The sequence below is a fragment of the Heptranchias perlo genome, chromosome 5 (genome assembly GCF_035084215.1).
Source record: "Heptranchias perlo isolate sHepPer1 chromosome 5, sHepPer1.hap1, whole genome shotgun sequence".
NCBI classification, from domain to species: domain Eukaryota; kingdom Metazoa; phylum Chordata; class Chondrichthyes; order Hexanchiformes; family Hexanchidae; genus Heptranchias; species Heptranchias perlo.
Genome location: NC_090329.1, coordinates 63,083,437 through 63,104,023, shown reverse-complemented (window position 1 = coordinate 63,104,023; position 20,587 = coordinate 63,083,437). Strand labels below are relative to the sequence as shown.

General features: G+C 40.2%; 2 protein-coding genes across 6 annotated transcripts in view; one reads left to right on the top strand and one right to left on the bottom strand.

Annotated features, from left to right (window-relative positions):
- Positions 1-20,587, top strand: part of supt3h (SPT3 homolog, SAGA and STAGA complex component) — a 424,528-nt gene that overhangs the window by 19,003 nt on the left and 384,938 nt on the right. For both annotated transcript variants that reach the window (XM_067984482.1, XM_067984481.1), the window contains exon 2: positions 3,216-3,325. In XM_067984482.1, coding sequence (XP_067840583.1) covers positions 3,216-3,325 — 110 coding nt within the window. The remainder of the gene's footprint in view (positions 1-3,215; positions 3,326-20,587) is intronic.
- Positions 1-20,587, bottom strand: part of runx2a (RUNX family transcription factor 2a) — a 177,446-nt gene that overhangs the window by 109,425 nt on the left and 47,434 nt on the right. The gene's annotated exons all lie outside the window — the stretch shown is intronic.

Here is a 20,587-nt window from a genome sequence, read left to right as displayed (position 1 = left end):
CTGTTATTGTTGTAAAATGCAGTATCGATCGATCGATTCTTCCACTGGCTGCTTAAGATAATGCAGAAACTTTCAGGCTGATGGTCAGTTCTGGCTATTACGAAGTTAAGTTTGAATAACAACAAATATTTCCAGCTCTGTTTTAATTCCTCCCAAGTTACTTCTTATTGTGCATTCATTTCATTGATAGAGTGAAATTTATTGGTAATACGAAACAGAAATACCGAGTGGAGTGGTTGAGACTGCACAAAAGATTGTGCCAAAATTTCTTATTATGATGCAGGACCATGCCAACTGACTGTCACATTTATGTAATGATTATTAATTCAGCGATTGGTTCATAAAAATATCACACTGAGTCAAGGGCAATCAGGGTTGGGCAATAATCCCTGGCCTTGCCATCGACGCCCACATCCCATGAACGAATAAAAAAAATTCATTAAGCATGATTGAATTTCAAACCCGAGTGGGATATTTTGTGTAAACCACTACTGGTTTAAATGTTATATTTACTGTAAATTGGTGAATATTAGCACAAGATTTTTTTTGTATCAAACACTAAATTTAATTAAGATATTGCAAATTTATTTGATAGTCAATTTCTCTATTTAGGGAATTAATAGAGTATATTGTTTGTTATTGTTAAGTATTTGAAACTTCGTCTAATGGATGCTGAATTGTATGTGCGTGAATTATAGTATGTCTGTGAAAATGTTCTTCCAGTAAAAAGCTGGTTCTCGTTTGAACATGAGTTTAGAAAAAAACTAGACAGCATTGTTTGAGGAGAATGTGTTGCGATGATAAAAATATTTTCTATTGTAATCTGCTCAGTACATAAGGTTAGTACAATATATGTTGCCACTGGTGCTTTAAGAGTTAATACATTTCAAATCCTGTTTGTATAGGTTGACAAACAAGATCCTGTTTCTTTAATAAATTTTTCATTTAAGTTAAAAGTGAAAGGATGTGTAGCAATCATCTGCAAATCTACATAATGACATAAAACTGCAATGCAAAAATGCTTTCCGTTTGCACGCCTTAATTTTGAATTGAAAATGTTTGGTTGAGAGTTTTCCAGAATTCAACAAATAAACAACAGATGAGGGGATTTAATGTTAAAGACGCTGTCTGTGTACTTGGAGACACATTTCTAGGCTGTATTTTTCCAATTGCTGGAATAAATAAAGGAATCTTATGAAGATTTGCCAGTGAATCTTTGATGGTTTGAAATTCTTACGCTGTTTTGCTAATGGGTCTAAAATGTGTTTGTCACTGTGGCATTCCATACTGATCATAGGCAGACTTTTATAGTTTTTTAAAATCTGATTTCCTTTCATGTTGAGAGACAGTATCTTTTTTGTGCATGTACATGTGTTAGATTTTAAAACTGTAAAAAAGTTAAGTCCTTCACATTCTCTTCAATTTTTTTTAAATTTAAGGAGTGACAAAGTGGCACATACTGTTTATCGTTTTTGTTCACCCAGTTTTCTGTCATTTATAAATTAAACAGAAATGCATGTTAAGTCGTTGTACAAGAGCTTGTTTATCTGGAAAATAGTGTTTTCTATTCACAGTAATGTTAAAGTGTAGCACTAAATTGTGTAGAAGATAAATGAAGAATCCTGATCCTCACTCACGAATGAAGAAATGGACTAAACAGTGCACTTAAAAGATTATCCTTAGATCAGGAATCCTTCAAAATGAAGGATGGCCTGGTGGTTAGAGTACCAAGCATTACACTCAAAATTAGGTGGCCTGACTTTGGGTCTCAATCTCAGCTTCTCTTTAAGTGCAAATGTTACCATTCATGATCAGATACAATAACTGAGAATTTTTGGGTTGGTTGGTCCCATCCTACTTTGCTGAAGTGGGCCTCCTGGAGACAGGTTCACTATCTTTGCTACACCAAACCACTAGGAAAAGGGAGATTGAAAATAGTAATTTTAAAAAGAAAAACAAATGTGAAGAAAAATACTAGGTTTTGAAAAACTGTACGATTAAAAGTTGTATGTTGACGAACTGAGTGTGTGGGACATATGTATTTCTTTTGTTTAACCACTTATAGTGTGGACAGTGGTTTCTGATCAGTCAGTACCTCCTCTACTGCTCCAGTATTTCTGGAAAACTCCACATGCAGTTCAGGCTCCTGTGGGTGCTGAAGCTGGCTGTCACACAAGCGATAATTTTGTCAGAGCACTCTCTCTCAGACAGCTATTTTCTGTTTGGAAGACAGCAAATAATTTTAACACTGCTAATATTTACAGAAGTTTCTGCAATAGTCACAATCAATTTAGGAAGACCTATTGTATATCTTTTTAATAATTTGGAAATAAATTTGTAAATGATGTTCTGTTTAAAAATTAAGAATCATTTCAGTGATTCCAGTGGTTTGAAATAATTACTTGCAAAATATTTCTAATATATTAGAGATTTCTACAAAGCATTATAGGTGGTATGTATGGTCTTGCTGCTGTAAAGGTTTACAACAATATTGAAAAGGACAAAAAGTCAGATAGAAATTAATGGGAATTAATAGTTTTAACAGAAATGATGTTAACATTTAAACAAAAATGATCTTGCTCTTGTTCTGCCTGAAAGTTTGGGCCTTTCCTTTTTGGGATGCCTTGGATCCTGCATCCCATGGCCCATCAGTGCAGTAAAATGCTGCACCACCAAGTTGCACTAGGTTAAAATAAGGTTGATTTGATTTGTAAGCTTTTTAGAAATATTTTAAAGTAAGTATTGTATGTAATATTACCTGGAAGAGGCAGCAAAAAGGAAAATGCATATTTTTCTGGGGAAAAAAACCACACTAGGAGCTTAACTCTCATGAATACGTTTGCATCATCTGCTTTGCCAAGACTCCTGTAGGTAATTGATCGGAAAGGTGGAAACTGAATTTAAGTGCTTTAAGAGCTAAGCCCCGATGCAATCAATTGTTGGACAATGGATTGTTGGAAGGGAATTTGCTTGTAATTTTATAAACTGTATATTAAAAAAATGAAGCAATCACATGTAGTGTAGATTTCAACTGATTTTCATGTTTTTAATTTTTTATTAGTTTATTAATTTTGTATTTGCATATCAATACTACCTTAATTTCAGGTACCAGACCTGTTTGTTATTTACTTTAATTACTGCTCACATATTTTCAAAACCTGATTTGTAATAATATTCTGTTAATGTAAATGAAATTCTTCATTTGTTTCTTTTAGATGAGCAGTAATGCAGCCAGTCCCATGTCATGTGCAGGCAGCACAGCATCAAGCAGTGGGAGGGGATCGGCAAAGTCAACTAGCTTTGTAACGGAGCTTCAGACCATGATGTATGTAAACAAACCACGCAATACACATTGCATTATTTTAACTTAATTGTGAATCACTAATAATGAGTAAAAATGTTAAACTACACAAAGGAACTTTTGTGGTAGGATACAACTAATAATGACATTAGTTATGAATTTGCCTATATTTGTCTTCATTACATTTAATTGGACCATATTACAAATTATGTATAAAATGACACTTTGCATATTTAATGATCAGTGTAAAACATTTGACATTTTATATGGCTGTATATAGAGAAAATTGATAAATGATAATTGACTATTTAGATACGTAGGGTTTATGTCACCATATGAAACCCATAGTTATATTCATTCATATGTGATTAATGCAACATGACGAACTTCAGTTTTATATGCTTATTATGGTTATTTTTTTCCTTTACATTTGGGAATGAAAAAGCTGCCACTTGTTAGATAACATATGTTATCAGAATATGTTCTAATGAGATAGGTTATCCTCTATGTACGCTTCTGGTGCTATATTGAAGATTGCTGGATTATATTTATGAAGGGGCAATACTGGTGGGATTCTTTTCCACCTGTTAACTCCTGTAGATAGGGATGAGCTCCAGAAACAAGATAGGTGATTTGAAAAATGAAGTTCACATCTCAACTTGCTGTGTGACCACGTTGGATGTTTAATAGGGCAAAAATGCAATAAAGGGAGAGGAAGTTTGGATTTGAAGGGGGAAATGGGGATGTAAAAAAAATAGCAAAAATAGAACACTTCCTCATCCCACACCTTACCCAATACACACACACTAAGTTTTACGTGGATCTTTGGTAGATCAAAAAAGAGGTGATTTAAAAGAAAATACATAATTGGCTGAACACTACTCTTGTAAGAAACTGAAAATTAGAAGAACAGTGATGGCAGTATTGGATTTTGATTTTTAAAAAATTTTTGACTGCCAGCTGGATCTATCTTTCAGACTGTGGCTCTAACTGCCCTAAGCCCCCGTTGCTTGTCACATAATACTCTGTCAGTCTGGATAATAGCATTTTTTCTTTGAACATTCTATTGTTGCAATTTTACATGTCTGGATGCCAAAGGTAAATTTGGCTCACCAATCTTGGCAAATCAATTGCTGTTTGCCACAGTGAATCAGTGACATTTCAGTTCATGATGTTTGCAATCTAAGTTGAACTTTTTTTTTAGGGAGTGCGTGAGTATGTAATTTAGTTCTTTTTTAAAGTGTGTCTGTGATTCTGATTTTGTTTGGTGTTGACCAAAGGGGCTAAAGAAATGGCGCCTTCATTTCATTGTGCCAAGGTAACAGACACTGGAAGCTGGAACTGGCACAGATGGACGCCAATGAATGAACATCTGATGTTGATGTTGAAGGCGATATTGTACTGCACACAAAAAGAGATTGGAAAGAAGCAGAGGCATAAACCACCAAAGTAAATCTCTGTAAAAATGAGAGATCAAAGTTAGTTTTGGCATTTCAGAACTGTATTTGGGCTGACAGGTTTGTCAGTGCATTTACAAAAATAATGATTTCCTGTTCTATTTGGTTACAATGTCTGTCTGATTTCTCCTGCCTTCATGGAGGTCTTTAATTGAGATCACTTGTACGCATGCATGACAGGAAAGAAAAGGGCTCATGGGAAGTTGAAATGGAACAAAAATGTTTATAATGGGGTGAAAATCTTAACAGTAGTAAATTTGGAGAAAAAAACCTAAAAATGTGTTGGTAAAATCAGTTGCTGCACACTGCAGCCTTCCTATTCTGTATCAAATTATGGCTTCCTCAGCTAACAGTTGCTTGGAGCATCAGCTCTGCATTTTTATTGAGTACCACAGCCTATATTTTAGAATTATTAAAAACATCTACAACATATGTCTACCATGGCAAAAATATATATTTTTTGAGAATTTTTAAAGATTGGAAGCTTAATGCATAATAATGAGTATTGATGCAGTAAAAAATTATCATTGACATTTTATATAATTGCTGCTGTTATTATTTGCTTCGATGGGTGAAAACGTGAATATTGTACTAGAAAAGGGTAAAGACGTTGATACGTGTAAAATTGCTGTAATTTTCAACATGTTGCACTTTTTAAAAGCATCAATAGAGAACTGATAAAATCAAAGCCAACCATTATGTAATACACTATGGAAAATAACACGTCTTTTGAAGTCCTATGTCACAAAAGTCTTGCTCCAGTTTCTTCTATTGTTTAGTAAAATGTAGAGGTCAGCTGGCAGTTCAGTGGCATGGCATATTAATATACCAGTGTGCCATACTTTGGAGTAGCAGGGTGCAGACCTCGCACACAGTGAAGACTCGGTCTCTTCTGAACTATTAGGTGCCAAGCAAGGTGGTGATTGGAGGGAAACTTGGAGATCCATCCACCTTGGGCTGCTCTTGTGCATTTTGTATTTGCAGGTTAGAGAGTAATGTTGGCAGAGATAGAAGCCTAGGAGCATTATTGGCCAAACTTAAAACCTTCTGCTATAAGTTAATTCTTAACAAACTTCCCTGTTTACTTTAAATTTTGAATGCAAAACCTTTTTTCTAAAGGGCCTAGAACAGGGGTGTCCAAATTTACTGTTTTTATGGGTCACCTAGGTTGCGTACCATTGAATCTCAGAGGCAACATATATGAAATTTAAATCCATGTTACCAATAATTTTTTAATCTCAATTTACTGATACTAACTGATCTTGGTGTTTTGCTTTAGAATTTATCCATCAAAGAGGCAACAGTGTTTAAGAACAGCCTTTTCCAAACCTCCCAAGTCTAAAATGTCAAGCAGAACAAACCAGCGAATAAGAAATGGAAGTGCAAATAGCACTGAATTCCCTGGGCTTCAAGGGCTGGATTACCAAGGCTTGGAGACCTCAGGTGGCCCATGACTGTAGTTTGGACACCCCTCTAGAAGAAGAACAAACAAAATTATTCAACTATTATAAATGTTTACAGGGGGTGGGGGTCTCCAGTGTTCTGTATTTGATTTTTTTTCTGAAATTCAGAACATATTGAAGTAGATAGCTGTTTTGTATAGTTTTTATTTCAAATGTGCAGTGAAATATAGTTTAGACATTTTGATAGGTACAAAAAGAGCTTTAGTTTGCCTGTTTGTGTTTCATAAAGCATATACCTACAATAAATAGAATAGTGGGAGGAGGGGTAGGGAGAGAGATCTAAGGCATAAATTTACAGTGGATGTGGAATTTCCTCTGAAAAATTGCTTGTTATGGAAAAGTGTATGTGAATTGAAAGGAAACCATTACTGTTTCTTATGTTTTTAATGTAATTAATATATCTAAACATTTGGTGCAAAATTAACAATAAACAGATCAGCAAACTTAAAATGTCTGGTGGCTAAAGATAGTCTCATAATAGTCAACAATACTAAACATTACTTCTTTTGGTGGTCAGTTGTCGATTTAAAGTTGCCATTAGTTTCCTTCTAAGAGTTTCCTTTTTAGCCTTATTGTTTTACTGCATTTCCTTGATTTAAGTTTGCTGATTTATTATTTGTTTTGTACCTGGACATCTTGTTTGGTTAGCATCTTTTGCAAACCAGATCAGTGGTTTGACCCTGAGCTGAGCTTTATACTTGACATTTCGACCCGTTTGACCCTATCGCTACCTCTCCTCCATGGTCCATCTTTATGGCACTGCTCTGTTCTGATTCCATTCCTATCTCTCCCTAGGAAACCATTTCATTATCTCAAGAGGTCATGTGAGGTGTTCCGAAGGATTCCTCATCAGCCCCTTTCTATTTATCATCTACATGTTCCCTTGGTGACACCATCTGCAAACAGGCAGTCAGTTTTCACAAGTATGCTGATAATGTTTAATTTTACCTTCCCACTATTGGCACTAAGGCTGTCACAGCGTTATCTGTGACAGCCTTATCAGTGGTTGATTCTTAATCACTCTCTGAAATGGCCTAGCAAGCCACTCAGTTGTACAATCTCACTACAGAAGTCACAATAAGAATAAAACCGGACGGGCCACCCGGCATCGGAACGCTAGGCACCGGACACGACAAAGGCAAATCAAGCCCAGTCGACCCTGCAAAGTTCTCCTCACTAACATCTGGGGACTTCTGCCAAAATTGGGAGAGCTGTCCCACAGACAGACTAGTCAAGCAACAGCCCGACACAGCCATACTCACAGAATCATACCTTTCAGCCAACGTCCCAGACTCTTCCATCACCATACCTGGGTATATCCTGTCCCACCTGCAGGACAGACCCACCAGAGGTGGCGGTACAGTGGTATACAGTCAGGAGGGAGTGGCCCTGGAAGTCCTGAACATTGACTCTGGACCCCATGAAATCTCATGGCATCAGGTCAAACATGGGCAAGGAAACCTCCTGTTGATTACCACCTACCGCCCTCCCTCAGCTGATGAATCAATGCTCCTCCATATTGAGCACCACTTGGAGGAAGCACTGAGGGTAGCAGGGGCACAGAATGTACTCTGGGTGGGGGACTTCAGTGTCCATCACCAAGAGTGGCTCGGTAGCACCACTACTGACTGAGCTGACTGAGTCCTGAAGGACATAGCTGCCAGACTGGGCCTGTGGCAGATGGTGAGTGAACCAACACGAGGGAAAAACCTACCTGACCTCGTCCTCAACAATCTACCTGTCGCAGATGCATCTGTCCATGACAGTATTGGTAGGAGTGACCACCGCACAGTCCTTGTGGAGACGAAGTCCCATCTTCACACTGAGGACACCATCCAACGTGCTGTGTAGCACTATCACCGCGGTAACTTCTGCAAGACATGCCAGATCATCGACACAGACACCACCATCACACGAGAGGACACCACCCACCAGGTGCATGGTTCATACTCCTGTGACTCGGCCAACGTTGTCTACCTCATACGTTGCAGGAAAGGATGCCCCAGAGCATGGTACATTGGCGAGACCATGCAGACGCTGCGACAACGGATGAACGGACACCGCGCAACAATCGCCAAACAGGAGGGTTCCCTCCCAGTCGGGGAACACTTCAGCAGTCAAGGACATTCAGCCACCGACCTTCGGGTAAGCATACTCCAAGGCGGCCTTCGAGACACACGACAACGCAAAATCGTCGAGCAGAAATTGATTGCCAAGTTCCGCACCCATGAGGACGGCCTCAACCGGGATCTTGGGTTCATGTCACGCTACACGTTACCCCACCAGCGAACAAATGTTATCTGTTTTTAATATAACGGGTCAGTTGCTGTCTTTTCTATGTTTCTACCTCTCTATCTCTGTTTTTTTTTTGTTTGTTGTTTTTTTTGGTGATTTGTATATTCTGTGAGACCTGTCAGGTAACACCTGTCTGTCTGCACACTGATTGCCTTGGCAACGGGCAGTTGAAAAAACTGTCTGTACTCACCAAGCATTGTTCTGTGAATTATAAATGCGACTTCATTTCGAGGATTTCATTTCCACATCGTTCACCTGAGGAAGGAGGTAGCCTCCGAAAGCTTGTGAATTTAAAATAAAATTGCTGGACTATAACTTGGTGTTGTAAAATTGTTTACAATTTTTAAATGGGATAGATTCAGAACAGATCTAGCAGCTCAAAACTGGGCATCCATGAGGTGCTGTGGGCCATCAGCAGCAGCAGAATTGTATTCCAGCACAATCTGTAACCTCATGGCCTGACATTCCTCACTCTACCATTGTCAATAAGCCAGGGGATCAACCCTGGTTCAATGAGGAGTGTAGGAGAGCATGCCAGGAGCAGCACCAGGCGTACCTAAAAATGAGGTGCCAACTTGGTGAAGCTACAACACAGGACTTACATGCATGCTAAACAGCGGAAGCAACATGCTATAGACAGAGCTAAGCGATTCCACAACCAATGGATCAGATCAAAGCTGTGCAGTCCTGCCACATCCAGTCGTGAATGGTGGTGGACAATTAAACAAATAACATGAGGAGGAGGCTCCGTGAATATCCCCATCCTCAATGATGGCGGAGTCCAGCACGTGAGTGCAAAAGACAAGGCTGAAGTGTTTGCAACCATCTTCAGCCAGAAGTGCCAAGTGGATGATCCATCTCGGCCTCCTCCGATATCCCCACCATCAGAGAAGCCAGTCTTCAGCCAATTCGATTCACTCCACGTGATTTCAAGAAACGGCTGAGAGCACTGGATACAGCAAAGGCTATGGGCCCCGACAACATCCCGGCTGTAGCGCTGAAGACTTGTGCTTCGGAACTAGCCACGCCTCTAGCCAAGCTGTTCCAGTACAGCTACAACACTGGCATCTACCCGACAATGTGGAAAATTGCCCAGGTATGTCCTATCCACAAAAAGCAGGACAAGTCCAATCTGGCCAATTACCGCCCCACCAGTCTACTCTCAATCATCAGCAAAGTGATAGAAGATGTTGTCGACAGTGCAATTAAGCGGCACTTACTCACCAATAACCTGCTCACCGATGCTCAGTTTGGGTTCCGCCAGGATCACTCTGCTCCAGGCCCCATTACAGCCTTGGTCCAAACATGGACAAAAGAGCTGAATTCCAGAGGTGAGGTGAGAGTGACTGCCCTTGACATTAAGGCAGCATTTGACCGAGTGTGGCACCAAGGAGCCCTCATAAAATTGAAGTCAATGGAAATCGGGGCATAACTCTCCAGTGGCCGGAGTCATACCTCGCACAAAGGAAGATGGTAGTGGTTGTTGGAGGCCAATCATCTCGGCCCCAGGACATTGCTGCAGGAGTTCCTCAGGGCAGTGTCCGAGGCCTGACCATCTTCAGCTGCTTCATCAATGACCTTCCCTCCACCATAAGGTCAGAAATGGGGATGTTCGCTGATGATTGCAGAGTGTTCAGTTCCATTCGCAAACCCTCAGATAATGAAGCAGTCCGTGCCCACATGCAGCAAGACCTGGACAACATCCAGGCTTGGGCTGATATGTGGCAAGTAACATTCGCGCCAGGCAATGACCATCTCCAACAAGAGAGAGACTAACCACCTCCCCTTCACATTCAATGGCATTACCAACACCGAATCCCACACCATCAACATCCTGTGGGTCACTATTGACCAGAACCTTAACTGGACCAGCCACATAAATACTGTGGCTACGAGAGCAGGTCAGAGGCTGGGTATTCTGCAGCGAGTGACTCACTTCCCGACTCCCCCAAAGCCTTTCCACCATCTACAAGGCACAAGTCAGGAGTGTGATGGAATACTCTCCACTTGCCAGGATGAGTGCAGCTCCAACAACACTCAAGAAGCTCGACACCATCCAGCCCGCTTGATTGCCGCACAGTCCACCACCCTAAACATCCACTCCCTTCACCACCGGCACACTGTGGCTGCAGTGTGTACCATCCACAGGATGCACTGCAGCAACTCGCCAAGGCTTCTTTGACAGCACCTCCCAAACCCGTGACCTCTACCACCTAGAAGGACAAGGGCAGCAGGCACATGGGAACACCACCACCTGCACGTTCCCCTCCAAGTCACACACCATCCCCACTTGGAAATATATCGCCGTTCCTTCATCGTCGCTGAGTCAAAATCCTGGAACTCCCTACCTAACAGCACTGTGGGAGAACCTTCACCACATGGACTGCAGCCGTTCAAGAAGGCGGCTCACCACCTTCTCATGGGCAATAAATGCCGGCCTCGCTTGCGATGCCCACATCCCATGATTGAATAAACAAAAATCTAACTTTCCGTCCTTTATCAACTCGTATGTTAATTAAAACTTCCTTCAGCTCAAGACTGACAAAACAAACTAACTTATTTGGTTTTGCGTAGCACCTCATGCCTCTGTACTACTTCTCTTAACCCTTCCTGGCCTCTACCTTGGGCTGGATTAAGTGATATGTAAAATCAATGGCTTGACTCTGAGCAGATCTTAATACCTGAAATGTGACTCAGTGACTCACTCACTCACTCACTCACTCACTTCCCCCCTCTCTCCCGTTCATTCGACCCCTCATTCACTTTCCCTCTCTCATTCGACCCCCCTCGCTTTCTATCCCTCTCTCATTCGACCCCCCTCGCTCTCTACCCCTCTCTCGTTCGACCCCCGCTCTCTCTACCCCTCTCTCGTTCGACCCCCGCTCTCTCTACCCCTCTCTCGTTCGACCCCGCGCTCTCTACCCCTCTCTCGTTCGACCCCGCGCTCTCTACCCCTCTCTCGTTCGACCCCGCGCTCTCTACCCCTCTCTCGTTCGACCCCGCGCTCTCTACCCCTCTCTCGTTCGACCCCGCGCTCTCTACCCCTCTCTCGTTCGACCCCGCGCTCTCTACCCCTCTCTCGTTCGACCCCGCGCTCTCTACCCCTCTCTCGTTCGACCCCGCGCTCTCTACCCCTCTCTCGTTCGACCCCGCGCTCTCTACCCCTCTCTCGTTCGACCCCGCGCTCTGTCCAACAGGGAATTCAGGAGAAACTTCTTTACCCAGAGAATGGTTAGAATGTGTAACAGGTAGTTGAGGCGACTAGCATAAATGCACTTAGGGGGAAGCTAAATAAACACATGAGGGAGAAAGAAATAGAAAGATATGCTGATGGGGTTAGATGTAGGGAGGGAGGAGGCTTGTGTGGAGCATAAACACTGGCATGGACCTATTGGGCCAAATGGCCTGTTTTTGCGTTGTACATTCTATGTTTCTACTTGGACTTCTTGTTCTGGTTTGCAAAAGCTGCTAACCTGTATACTAACTGCCACGGCTCGTGTGTTACTTCAGAAACAAAAGGACTCTTCAATTGTTACGTTTTTTTTTAACAGTAACAATGTGGGGTACCTGGCAAACATATTGGTCAGTTGGTACTTTTTCGGCTTTCCTGCATAAACTCACCAAGTTGGCTGTCTTGGTACTTTAGAAATCACTAATAATGAGTGAATTAATTATGCATCTCAACAACTTTACATTTGTTTCCCACATTATATTCTGCTTGATACAATGTGACCATTGCATTAATGTGCAGTGGCTTTTCCAATTGCTGCAGTGGTCTTATTTTTTGTACATTATTTTAAAATGCTTTTAAAGATGACTACAATAGATTGGTGTGCAATATTTTAGTAACAGTATACAGGTGGAAGGTTTATTGGAGAATTTGAACCAATAATGGTGCGTTTAAAAAAAAAGGAGACCTTTAAAAATGCATTTGAAGCATTGGTTTAACCACAACAAAAATAGTGACATATTTGTGGCAGCATATTTTACGAATGGTTTTGGCTGTTCAGTGGAAGATGGTCAGTGTTCTGTAAAAAGGCCTCCAAATTTGGCTGCTTTGCAACATGTGGGAATTTCTCTAATTACATTTCTAATTAGTTTTGGCATAGTATTTGTGGATGGCTGTTGATGCTGTGGAATGAATATGTCCAAGCAAATCTTATGCAAGTATTTACGTGGGGAAAGTTTGCCACAAAAATGTAAAATGTTTTTCTTTCATTCTGTCTCTCGAGTAGAGTCTGATAGCTAGGTTGAAATTTAAATAATTTGAGGCATACTTTGAATTTTTGGAATCATGGTCACAAAGAAGTGAACAGTCAAGTTGTTGAAAAAGTGATTTTTTTTGTATGTTCAATGTTCAGCCCTCTGACCAGCACAATCCCTAGGTGACTGCAATCAATGAGAGATTAAAATGTTTCTTAAAAACCATTGTTTAATACTCTTATAGAATTGCTTCTAAATTAATCTAAATTAAGGAGTATTCTGTCTCGCCCTCCTCCTCATTTTAATTTCTATTTGTACTGAAGTAAAACTGTTTAAAATAGTCGACAGTCAGTGTTTCAACCCACGTGTCATCTTGTCACCATTTCTCCAGAAATCACCTCCCCCCGTGCAGGTTGTCAGTATTCTAATCAGATCATTGGATAGTGGGCTAGGAGGCAGTCAAATCCAATCAAATTGGTTGGAAAGTGGGACTAAAGGCAGCAGAACCAATCCGGTTGGAGGGTGGGGCAGAAGGTATTTCCACACCAAATAGGCTGTTAAAGTGAAACTTTTAAAGAAGTTTTAATTCTCTTATCAAAGGAATCCGCAGCTGGTTGTTTAATGGGAAGATTTATTTTCATCAAGGCTAATTGCAGTTTTTTGGTGCGAATGCATTCATTGGTTTTATTTGAGCATTGCTGTTACTGGATTTGTCAAATTCTCTGGAATTTCCTCCCTAAATCTGCTCCCTAAGACCCTCTTTGAAACCCACCTCTATAACCAAGCTTTTGGTGACCCGTCCTAATCTCTTCCTCTTTGGCTTGGCATTCTGTTTTTCCTTACGCCTCTGTGAAGCGCCTTAAGATATTTTTTCTGTTAAAGGCACTTTATAAATACAAGTAGTTGTTGTTGGTTCTCTCCCCTTAATTCTTTTTACTTTTTTTCTTTCCTTGCAGGTGGAAGATGGTAGGTGTAGGGTGTAGTGTGGAACCTGAAGATGATGTTGCCAAGGGGCAGCATATAGATAAGGAAGAAGAGAGGGGCCAAGGATAGATCCTTGGGGGACTCCAGAGGTAACAATGTGGGGCTGGAAAGAGATGCTCTAGCTATGACTGGATAGATAAGAGTGGAATCAAGGGCAGTCTCATTGAGCTAGACAATGGAGGAGAAGTGTTGGAGGAGGATGGTATGGTCAATCAAGTCAAAGACTGCAGAGAGGTCAAGGAGGCTGAGGAGGGATAAAGTACTGCAGTCACAGTCATAGAGGATGTCATTTGTAACTTTGGTTAGGGTCATTTCAGTGCTGACCAGGGCGGAAACCTGATTGGAGAGATTTCAAAGGCTAGATAGTTGGGAGTTTGAAAGTGCTGTTATAAGTGACTTGCGAGAGAATTTATCCTGGGGCGAATGCAGAAGTTGGGAAGTAGTTGAAGTAGGTTGGAAGTAGTAGGGGGATGAGGGATACAAAGAAGTGGTCAGAGATAGTCTTTTCTCTAATCGAGGCAATAGGAATAGAGGAGCTACAAGAGATGATGAGGTCGAAGGGGTGGCTATAAATATAGATAGGAAGTAAGAGTTGTAGTTGTTTTATGGTGGTGAAAATATTAAAAACAAGCCTAAAATAAATACCATCCTTTCAGTTGTATCACCTTTAGTCTCATTCTTGTAATATTTCTTCTTGTGCTTCTCATTAGCTCCAAATAAATCATATTTTTCCTCCTCCCTTCATTCTCACTATTGAGAAATCAAGACTCAGTGCACCATTTCTTACTTTAATTCATCCTTTCCCAGGACCGTAGACCTGTGTAAGTCCTTACTCCCTCAATCTTGTTGTATGTACAATCTAAAGACTTTTAAAACCCAAATTAAGTGTCACCTAATTACTGGTTCTTGATCTATGTTGCCTCCTCTCTTACTCTTTTAAACCTTGGTGATATCCTGAATTACAGGCCTTGCCTTCACCTAGGTTTCTCAATAAAAAGAAAAACCTGAGGTTAACTTGATGAACAGCAAAGTCTGAATATCTTGCATTCATTCAGATTTATTTATTCTGAAGTGTCAGCTGGGCTTAGTTGGTAGCACTCTTCCCTCTGAGCCAAAAGGCTGTGGGTTCAAGCCCGCCTATGGACCTGAGCGCATAATCTAGGCTGACAGTGCAGCACAAAGGATTGATGGATAGACAGAAGTGTTGTCTTCAAACTGAGCCCCTGTCTTCCTGCTCAGGTGGTTATAAACAATCCCATGGGTTTATTTGAAGTTCCCATGTCTTGGCCAATATCCCTGCCTCAACCAATTCAACCAAAAATAAATTAACTGGTTATTCATTCATTTGCTGTTTATGGGTCCTTGCTGCGTACAAGTTGCCTACATAATAACAGTGACTGCACTTCAAAAGTAATTGGTTTTAAAGCAAAGTCCTGACAACATGATTATGTACCATATAAATAAAGGTCTTTCCACTGCACAACATATTGCCAATAAATAACATGCTGGATTGTTAGTGCATTGAAAATAGAAGAGCAAAGTTGGTGTTCATTTTGACACAGTACACCTTGCATTAATTATACAGAGAAATGGAAATAGGGGTTATGTTTGAATTTAGAACTTCTCTTTTTTGATTTTTATAGCTGGAAATATGCTTCCCACAGAGTTAAGTTACAATCCATGTTCATATTTTGAATGACCCAGAAATATATAACTGTAATGAAATTAAACATGCAGTTGGTTAATCATGTAACTATTTGTACCATACAGTGTATTCTGGAATGTCTTATAAAGTGCAGCCACATATATGGAGGCATTAGAATTCTCACAAGCCTGCGATATGACTTTTAAAAAAAAAAGTTACAGACTAAAATATTGAGCAAGAATAAGAAAGAAGGAACTTGCTTTTATATGGTGCTTTTCTTTCATGTTCTCAGGATGACCCAAAGCACTTTACAGCCAATGAATTACTTTTGAAATCTAATCACTATTAAGCAGGCAAATAAGCAGTAGACACTGAATTGCTTTTTTTCATTTCGTAATATGCACTTTGTGCTTTTTTAGAAGTGTTGAGAAGAGACTGTAACCTATTGGTAAACAAGATGATACTATTCTGTAATAAGTGAGCTTGGTATTCTTGCTGAGCTTTGAGATCCTGGGTGATCACAGTGGTTGCATAGGGGATTTATATTTTCATTTCTGTTGGTGGTAGTGTTCAACAGCAGTTTTGTAATACAGATGTCTATTTCTACCTGCCTTTATATTCTGACTATCAAACGGTTCCTCTTCAATTGTGCTGCTGCCTTCCTCCAATAACTTTACTTCTACTTCCTGCCCAGTGCTAACCTCTCCTGTAAAGCACCTTGGATGTTTTGTTACATGAAAGGCAATATCTAAATACAAGTTGTCAAAAAGGCAGTCAGAAGAGCAAAGAGGGAAGAAGAATTGAGTGCTGTTATAGAAGTCGAACACAACGGTAAGACATTCTTCCAGCAAGAGGATTATCAAAGATCTAGCAGTGAACTTGCAAGCCGATCTCATGGCAGATAGGGTTGGCCCTTGGATGTGAGGCCACGTGGATAATTGATGGAATGGGGCAGTGATGGGGGTGAGAGACTGAGATTAATAAAAATGAGGACTTAAAGGTGGAGGTAAAATAATTCTGGAGGGCTTCAATATCATTGTAGGCAGCAGGGCAGAAGAGGGGAAAGTTGGAGTTTGAGAGTTTGTTGGTGAGAGTTTGAGGGGGGTGGGGTGGGGGGGGGATGGTGGGTGGAGATAGTTATTTCCAAGGGTGGAAAGTGAAAATGGAGGGGGATTGGCCTGTCAGAGGGATGGATGAAAGGAGGGAAATGAAAAAGTGATCTGAAAGAGCACTGTCAGTGATCGAGATGTCCACATCCCCTTGTTACAAATTTTGGGTGAACACGAGATATTCTCTAGGGTTCAGTGTCACCGATCTCTCCTGTAAGCAGATCCTGTGTCCCCTATGACCAGTTTACTTTTACTGCCTGATATCTTGTCATATGATAGCATGACCTGGGGGTTGTGTGAACTGAATACTGCCACCATGTACATTTCTTCTGTCTTCCGGAAGGCTGACTGATGAACACATCAAGGCCAATTGTAAACTAACTTTTTTTTTACAATATATGAACAAATAGAATAACTTTTATAATGAATTTCAATCTATTTCATAACACCTCATACCATCCTATTTAGAGGGTTAAATTCACTTACTGAGCTAGCAGTTGGTGCTAACCTTAACGAGAGGGTTCTTTCCCATTGTTTTAGATTTCTGTAGACTTGCTGCCTTCCAACTAGATAGGAAGCAACTCACTTGACCTCTGATCCTCTCTGTAACTGGGAATTGGTCAGTTGAGCTGCCAATTAAATTTGCTACTGCACTCCTAAGTGTGGGTTCCTGGCAGTAGCATAGAAACATAGAAAATAGGAACAGGAGTAGGCCATTCAGCCCCTCGTGCCTGCTCCTCCATTTGACAAGATCATTGCTGATCTGTGATCTAACTCCATATACCCGCCTTTGGCCCATATCCCTTAATACCTTTGGTTGCCAAAAAAGCTATCTATCTCAGATTTAAATTTATCAATTGAGCTGGTATCAATTGCCATTTGCGGAAGAGAGTTCCAAACTTCTACAACCCTTTGTGTGTAGAAATGTTTTCTAATCTCGCTCCTGAAAGGTCTGGCTCTAATTTTTAGACTGTGCCCCCTACTCCTAGAATCCCCAACCAGCGGAAGTAGTTTCTCTCTATCCACCCTATCTTTTCCCCTTAATATCTTATAAACTTTGATCAGATCACCCCTTAACCTTCAAAACTCCTGAGAATACAACCCCAATTTGTGTAATCTCTCCTCGGAACTTAACCCTTGAAGTCCGGGTATCACCCCTCCCCACCCCTCTCTCTTGCTGGGCTTAAATGAATGAAGCTATTCTAACATAATGCATGTGAATGTTTACTGGAATGTGTAAATAAACCCCCATCGTCTCAAGTCGATGTAGTGGGTAAGAAACACCATCCCAGATAGGATTGGGCCGGGTATAATTTGCATTTCCAGAATGTGAGCGTTCTGTGGATTTGTTCTCTTGCAAGCTAAATTTAATTAATAGCAACATCTTAATATAAATTACCAGAAATGACTCCTGAGTCAAATAGTCAAAAATTTCTGAAACTTTTGACACCAATGTTAAATGAGGTGGAAGAGTGGCCATGTGTGTGGGTGGAGGAGTTAATGTGAGGGTGAAGTTAAGGGAAATAAGGTAATCAATGACGGTACAGGAGGGTGAGTGGTGATGGAGGGTAAAATCACCAAAGATAGGAAGTTGTTTGATGTGGAGAATAAAGGCAGACGGTGGGGGGAGAAGGGAGGAAGAAGATTTCAGTGAGGAAAATTCTGGAGGGCTTTGGAGGACAATACATGAGTTGAGAAAGGTGGTAAAGGATGAAGTGCTCAAAAGTGAAGAAATAGCCAGAAGATGTGGGACTAGAGTAGATAGCCATGCCACTGATGTGGCATTTTGGGCAGGGGAACGTGTGAAAGCAAAAACTGGATAATGTCTCTAAGAGGCAGAATATGGATGAAGACCAGGAGAGGATGGAACCTTAGGGCACACCGGAGCTGACTCCAAGGAATGGGCGGAGAAGCCACTGGAGGAGATGTTCTGGTTTTGTATGGACAGGCGAGAATGAATCTAACACAGGGCAGCATCCCAAGGGTGGACCACAAAGGAGGCCAAGGGGTTGGATGGAGTAATCAAATGTATTGATGGTAAAGGAAGGATAATGTGCCACAGTTGCCATCGTACAGTAGAGGTATATGATTACCTTTTGCCTTGAAGTAGAAAAATTGAGTGGTGTTAAATAGAATCAGAGGAACTCTGGAGTTTTTATATCTTTTGTATTTTGTGTTGCTGGCATATGATACTGTATGTTTTTTTTTAGAAAAGATTAATTCAGCATTATATCCAGGATTTGCAGTGAACCTCCAAGACTGATATTTTTGGAAGCTATGCTTGATTGGAAGAACAAAATGTAATTCACAACATGTCACAACATTTTCAGATACAGTTAGTAAATTCTTAACATTTTGAAAAGAAAAAAAATTCTCAACCGATGTCAAAACAGGGCCCATTTAACTGCAGCAGATACATTGTATTAGGATGTACAGGTATTCTTTTAAAGAGTTGGTGTAAAACTTTGTCAGACCGTAACACCTGCATTAGGAACTTTGCAAGTTAATGGTTTAAGATTACTGAATAAAAAACATATAATTACAATGAAATACAAAGGAACCTTATTGAATGTTCAGAACTAATCTAAAGTTTTTTAATTTTTAAAATATTTTAAAATATTCCTATCAGTTTAAAAAAAAATGAAAACTACTGTTCATTGTGCCCATTGTAACTTGATTGTAATATTCCAAAACTGTTAGTTTTGGTTTGTGAGAAGAAAGATAAGTTCAAACATTCATCATAATCAGATGCAGCTTTCTGTTATTTAAATGCCTTACAATTTGTACATTGTAAGTTTTAACTGCACAGTTTTAAGCTTTGTACCTGATGTTTAATCAGTTTTCACAAATGTCTATGAGCCACCCTATAATATTATTTGTAGTAATGCTGCTGAATAATGGCTGACTTCTGTGATGTTTGAAATTTGTAGGTATTTTCTGCTGAAGTACAGTTCGTGCATGTTTTTTCTTTGTTTAAAAGGATGCTTTCAGGCATTTGAAGCCACGCATGCTGTATAAACCGGATTAAATTTGACACCCACTCAATTTCTGACTCGTAGCACTGCAGCCACTTAGTCACGGGATGACTAGCCACCTCATTCTCCAGTAATGTGACAGTTTAACATTTAATTAACTATACTGTTCTTTATATATAAATGACCTCTTTACATTTCAGCAAGTATATTAAAATATAAAATGTTTCTTATTTTTGCCATTATCTTTACTGTAGGAGAGTCTTGTGACTGACTTTGATATTCGTCATTCACAGTTCTGTTCTTTGATAACTCCAATGTGTTTCTGTGATTTATCACAGCAGTTCTGTTTTTCCTTTAAGATATTACATTTATGCAAATTTATTGAAGGCCAGAGTAGTAGAATTTTGTAAATAGCACCAACTTTGTGCTGTTCATTTTAAATTACTGGGGTGCTGCAAAGACTGATGAGCGAGAAATTATTTAATTTTCAGTTGAGCATTTCTTGGGAATAAAGCTTCCATTTACTGCATTTCAGAAAGTACTATCTGTTCATTGAAATGATGCTTTAAAGACGTCCTACACCAATGTCAATGCTACATTTGGCTGGCCACCAGGAAGCATGGGAATGGCTGAGGGAAGTCACCTTGCGAGTTTCCCCTCATTGTACAAGTGAGGAGATATCTTCTCGTTCAGTTAGCTGAAAGCAAAAATTTACTCATAGGAGTTCTTGGTCCCTCACCATTATAATATGTGTTGATGATCCAATTATACAGGTTTACCATTTAGCATCAGGGAACTTAATCCTTTTTGTTTTAAAAGGGTAACTTTTCAGTGGCTTCCAAACAGAATCCCCGTGGACCAATTTCCCAGCGCACATACTTCCAGGTGGTATATGTTAATCAAAAGTACTTTATTACCGCATGATTTTGCAGTTCAGTACTCTACATATCATATGCCACTTTGGACTAATTGTATGGAAAATCTCAACAGGCAAAGAAGAAGAAAGAAGCAAAATGTCACTACCCATGCAGTGTAAGAGTTAATAACCAAACTGACATTCTGATGTGCAGTGCAAAGTTTGTGCTTGTAGTCTAGCGTGGGTGGTAAAAAGGCAGAGTGAAAAGTCCAGCATTCAGCTGTTTGTGGTGAGAGACT